The 6,000-nt window shown below is 41.9% G+C and overlaps 1 protein-coding gene across 2 annotated transcripts in view; it reads left to right on the forward strand.

Moving 5' to 3' along the window:
• The window catches only part of LOC146871945 (ATP-dependent RNA helicase DDX42-like), an 865,800-nt gene extending 860,344 nt beyond the window's left edge, over positions 1 to 5,456 (forward strand). For both annotated transcript variants that reach the window (XM_085652377.1, XM_085652387.1), the window contains one exon: positions 1,396 to 5,456. In XM_085652377.1, the coding sequence (XP_085508503.1) occupies positions 1,396 to 2,148 (753 nt within the window). In that variant the 3' untranslated portion in view covers positions 2,149 to 5,456. The remainder of the gene's footprint in view (positions 1 to 1,395) is intronic.
• The last annotated feature ends 544 nt before the right edge of the window (positions 5,457 to 6,000 follow it).

The raw sequence follows: 6,000 nt of genomic DNA on the forward strand, positions 1-6,000 counted from the left end.
TAGCATCAGTGTCTCATTCGTTCTCCGTACTACAGCGAAGCTACCAATGATTAGACAACCCAGAACATGCGACTTAGGGTACTCTCAGGAATGGTGGGAGTCAAAAACACTCTTTCGTCTTTATTCTCGTACAAGTCCACAACATGAGTAATCTGAGACCCGGAAAAGTTTAAAATGTTTATTTTTAACTACGTGCTCTAAGATGCAGTATTTTGGCTAACATAAGCAGACAAATGATTAGAAATAAAACCATCAGCATTGTTACAATTCCATAAAACACAAAGGGAGAAATCATATTATAATGATAGTGAAAACAGGTCTTATAGCACCTTGTGTACCACCCTCTCCTGGCTCGAAGCTAGTTTTATAATAATAGAAGGTCTCTAGGCTTGAATGGGGAACCCCATACCTCCAAGATCAGCTTAGGTGATTCACATCACAGGATCAGCAACACTCTCTGTAGCTGGAAAGGTTTTCTCCAAGTGGCAGTATCATGCATGCAGTGCAATATTAAAGGCACCCGAGTTTCAGATAATTGCAGCTGTGTGCTTGTGTCTAGAGCATGGGTCGATCAACCTGAATTCAACAGCATACATTGTTATTTGACCTTGAAGGCTTCTGCACACAGTATTCAGACTAAGGTCGTAGTGTAAGTCTAGGGATGTGAAAAACAGACCGTTCTCATGTGAAGAAAAAGCAAGCAAGCAGTTTTACTTATAATAACAGTTGCGTGTAGTATCGTGTGCAAAAGTGGCAAGATGGCGTTTAACTTCTAAAACGCTTATGCTAACATAGCAATGTGTGCAGGCAAAACCCTGTCTTCACTACACTGCAAAATTGTTACTACTGGTACATAACCATTTTGTATGTTTAGTCCTCATCGATGTGGACTCTTCTGTATTCATGCTTGGGAATCTTTCCTTTCTTATGACCAAAGAGGGTAGGACATTAAAGTAATGTATTCACTCTGGTTGCTTCTGAATTCTTAGTCCTTCATGTACTTCGGACATATGATCCACCCTCCTCTCCATCTTCATTCTGGCCAAAATGTTGCCTCACTATAGTCAGATAAAAATAAGACTCTACTGTCAGAGCCTTGCTTGGAATGCAACAGAGCATTGAAGTTGACAAAGCCACTGATTCTCAGACTTGGTCTTATGTAATCTTGAAATGATAGTGCTAGGGCACCAGCTCTGCTGCACTTCTTTGGAATTACTTCTCATGTCTGTGCCTAAGAATAGAGCCGTTTAAAGAATGGATCACTTAACTTACTCAGCTATGCCCTTTTGTGGGTGGATACTATACGTTTTGCAGTTTGCTTTATTGTATTATTTTTTGGATCTTGCAGTTAGCTGGTGTGTCTGACATTGTGTTTTTCCTCTTTTCTTTTAACAGTCTCAGTACAAGACTCATTTTGTTGCTGCTAGCTTGAACAGCCCAAAGACCGGAAACACTTCAACCAACGCAACTGGATGGACCAGTGCAGGGAGCTTAAGCTCAGTACCTACGCATCCTGGGCAGACCCCACCAACCCCTGCTGCTCCTGCACCAGCAGTCAAAGCGATGCCAGGATTTGTCAGCACATTGACTTTGAGCAGCGTACCAACGGGCTACCCAAGTATGGGTTTTCTAGGGTATACAGTACCAAATACTCTTGGCAGTAATAGAGAAGGTAACCATGAAGGCAGTGGAGGGCGAGAAAGCATCCGTGAAAGCAGCAGTGGGCGGGACAGTGGCCGCGAGAGCAGTAGTGGGCGAGAAAGTGGCCGTGAAAACAGCAGTGGGCGTGATGGACGACAGGGTGGTAGCAGTCGAGACCGTCACAGCGAGAGTCGGAGTAGCCGAGACAGCCAGCGATATGATGACAGTGGGGGCCGTCATGGTGATGGCAGCAGCCGTCATGGTGATGGCAGCAGCCGTCATGGTGATGGCAGCAGCCGTCATGGAGAAGGGCATCGTCACGGGGAAGGTCATCATTCTCGTAGCCGACACAGTGAAGGTCGTAGCAGCAGTGAAGGTCGAAGTGGAGGAGAAAGTCGAAATGGTGAAAGCCGTAGAGATGGAGGCAGCAGTAAACGAGTTAACAAACCTGAAGACTTCGTGTCCCCTGATGCACCCAAGCGCAAGAAGTCTCGATGGGACAGTTAAATATATACTCTTTTTGGTTTTGTTCAGTGGTAGAATTTAGTTTTCTTGAGCAAAAAGTTCCAGTTAAGTTGTTGGTCATTTGATTATTGACAAAGGAAAGAAATAATTAAAGTGGGCACCTCCCTTAATACCATGGTGAGAAGGTTGCTGTATTCCTGAGGCTGCCAGGGGTTATTAGTGACCGTTCTTTCAAGCTAAGCATGAACCGTGAATTAGAGAGCAAATTTTTGTAGTGCTTTAGGCTTTTAAAAAAAGTATATATTGAAGAAAATGCGTGAAATGTACTTGTTATGTGTTGGTAAAAGGATGTAACATAAAATGCACCACTTATTACCTTTGCTGCTACCACTACAAGATGCAAGTCCAGCCTTCATTGGCTTGTACACCAGACTTTACCAGGTTATTTCTGTTTAGCAAAATGGTTTTGCTGAACTAACTGTTTTTTTCCTTAATGTGGAAACAAAGCCGCTGTCCAGAATTTGTTACTAGATACCAAAAATGAGTGACAACAGTCAAACTAATGTTGCTAGAGGTCAGAAAAGTGACTAAATTGGTATTGCGCATCAATGTTTCCCTCATGGAAAGTGTAGTACAAGCATGAAATGGAGCACCCTCTTCGAACTTGTATTGACAGCAAACTGGAAAGGGAATAGTCTATTCTTCGCTGTCTTTCATTTTAAAGTTCCCTCATTTCCTTAGCCATTTTACTCACACTTTAACACATCAGCTTTTAAGGCCGCAGTCACTGTGTGAATAATTGTAGTGACAATAGATGATATATGGGGCTTACTGTTTCCTAAATACCCTACGTCCTTTATAGGGTCCAAGCAAAGGTGGAGAGGGGCAGAGGGTTCTGTGAGTTAAAAACTGCCCTTCTCTATGAAGTTTGATTAAATTGTTTCTCATTTGTAATCTTGGGGATGTTCTGACATCTTTATGGCAGAACTGGAAGAAAGGAGTGCATCAAAGATCTAGCTACAGTGCCAGATGAGATATAGTACATTTGTTACTTTGAATTTGCTCACCAGTTTTGTGTTAGATTGAAGAACCAAGGGTTCACTTTTATACTAAACACATGTTGGGGGCAGTGAAAATAATTTAGGAGTCCAAACTATTTCCTCCCTCACTGAAATGACGTCACAATATGATAGACTGACTGGTCTGTATCCAGGAGCCAGACCGTGATAAAGACTCTTCTGACAATGAGCAGGCCAAATAAAAACCTCCACTATTGGGATGATTCTTTGAGAAATACTTAATTTACACATCATTTTCATAGTAATTTCATTACAGGCCAACTTTAATTTCCCTCGGAAGACCTTTCTCACTTTTTACTGTATGTAGTAAGATGGCCAGCTTCTTTCTGCCCGATATTCTGTGGATTAGGTTAATGCCAAAGAGGGAGGGCTGTCTTGTTCAAGATTCCTAATACATTTATGGGATGTTTAGTTTGTTATAGATTTACATAGCGCCTAATTCTCTTTATCAAGAGTCCGACTCTAGCCCATGTTGTATGTTCATATCAATTTATGTGCATCTGTTATAATTTACAGATTTGAAACAAGAATGCCTGTAACTGCTTCCTACGAGCAAAAGAGCCTCTTTTGCCATGCCCCTTCTGACCTAAGTTTACCATGCTTTTTATTTGCTCTTGACTCCAGATTCATTAACATACAGTTATCAGAAACACAGAGATGACGAATGTGAACCCAAACATTGCTAGCTCTCTGCTCGGAGGGTGCCTCTGAGTGATTTTTTTTTCTTTCTGTTGCATGTTTTCTAGGTTTCTTCAGAGTGCTGTCTCTTCCGTTTGTAGCACAAAAGTCAAATTTTTACTGATATGTTGGATAAGTCAAGAACTTGTTTAAATGCAGTGATAGAACTATTGGAGTGTCTTTCATGCGCTTAAATTTCCATCATTTATGGAAGGTTTTTATGAAGGCAGAATTTCTTTTAATGATTTCCTTATTTCAAGAGTTACAAAGCTTGTCTTCTGGTTTTCAGCAGTAATCTATTGGTTGCTGTTAAGCTTTACCTGTCAATAATAACCTGGCCATGCAAGTTTTTATTGCTATAACCCAACCAGTCATTAGTTGTTAATTCAGCTGTTAACCTGATTAAAAATGCACCTTTATGCGCAAATGTCCAAACTCCACTGTACAACTATATTCTTAATATTAAGAGATGCTGCTGCTAAAGTTTGCATTTGTCTGTCTTGTGACAGTCGACTGACTAAAATCTTCGTCTCTAGCATTGCACAGATGACAGTTTGATTACTTATTTGATGGTACTGCTGTTCTACCTTTTTTTATTATCATCTTGTAACTAAATGAGAGGAGCACCTCTGGCCTTACCGGACAACTTTAAGACAGCATGAGGATACTCTTAGTTAGAAAAACAAAGCTTACTGGTGGGTAAAGCCAATTCTCTTTTGTTGCTTGTGTTTATAAAGGTTATCGACTTCTTTGCTCTTATAGGTCAATCCTGTACCCCTTTACACATACAGCGCATCTAGTCAATCATAATGTCGCTGATCTTGTTCCCCTAACAACTCCCACTGATGTAAGTTATTGCACAGTTTGAAATCTTACACTAACCACAATTTCCTAGTCTGGTTGCACAACCAGAGCTACCTGCCAAGCTCCTGCTTCTGATTTGTTGCGAATTGTCACCTGGAGAGCTGGAATCCATTTCTGAAGACTGTAATGGGCCTATTATTCATTTTTGTATGGTGATTCGATATTTTTTCATCCTCCCTTTAGCTATCCATTAGTGCCTTTTGCCTTTCAGACCATATTGTGATCCTTTCCAAGACCCCTGCATAATGCTTTAATTAGTCTAGTTAGTAGTTGTGATGAGTTAGTCTCCTGTGAGGCAGCAATTCCAGCTACACCCCCTTTAAGAAGCAAGGTGTAAATTTGGTATTTATCCCTCCTCTTAATTTGAAACCCCAGAGCTGTAAAAGCCATGGTTATAAAAATGTTATATAGCAGTAATGAGATCAAACAGTCTTTGTACAGGTAGTCAAGGAAACAAAACAGTTCAACTGAATTGCAATGCCTGCATGGCAGATTTTGTTCAAACTGGACAGTATACATCATTGGTGTTTTTTCTTCTGTTTTACTGTAGTGTGAGTGGCAGCAGTGCAGTGATATTCAGGCAAATTAAATTGAATTTACTGTACAACCTCCCATCTTGTTAAAATGAAGCCAACCTAAAATGTTTTAGGTTTTGTGACTTAGATTTTTTCATAATTCACTGCATTGCATATTTTCTGCTTGCTTAAGTAAATGTTTTATAATTAGTCACACCGTGTGTCTGTGTTTTGTCTTTTCGTATTTGAGGTATTTTGATATATCTGAAAGAAACACGTAGTGATCGATTCCTTACCTTAGAATGACCCCCAGGCGTCAGACTGGATCCGGAAAGTTTTCGTCAGCAGTACCCCTGCGCGTCGGTAGGCGTCGTCGTGCAGCTCTGCGTGCGTCGTTGGCGTCGGCATGACGTCGCTGGAGCTACTTAGACGCACCCATGCGCGCTGACGTCAGTTCTTTCTTTTTCCGCACCAGCAAGCGCAGATCCAGGAAGAGCAAGTACCCCCAGTCATTTTTTTGACTGAATTTTTTCGAGGCCGTTCGCCTCAATTTCTTCGATTCGACCGACTCCTGGTGTCGTAGGGTCTGTGGGGACTGTCACCGCAGGATGTCGGTGACGGACCCACACTGCGTGTCTCTACTGCCTGGGGCGCGACCATGACTCCAAGTCATGCCCTGACTGCCGGGCCATAGCGCCGAAAACTTTGCGGGATCGGTCCCGAAAGTAGCTGGAAGTCCAGCAGTCGGCTCTGCGCCG

This window comes from Triturus cristatus, chromosome 1_1 (assembly GCF_964204655.1).
Source record: "Triturus cristatus chromosome 1_1, aTriCri1.1, whole genome shotgun sequence".
In the NCBI taxonomy this organism is placed as follows: domain Eukaryota; kingdom Metazoa; phylum Chordata; class Amphibia; order Caudata; family Salamandridae; genus Triturus; species Triturus cristatus.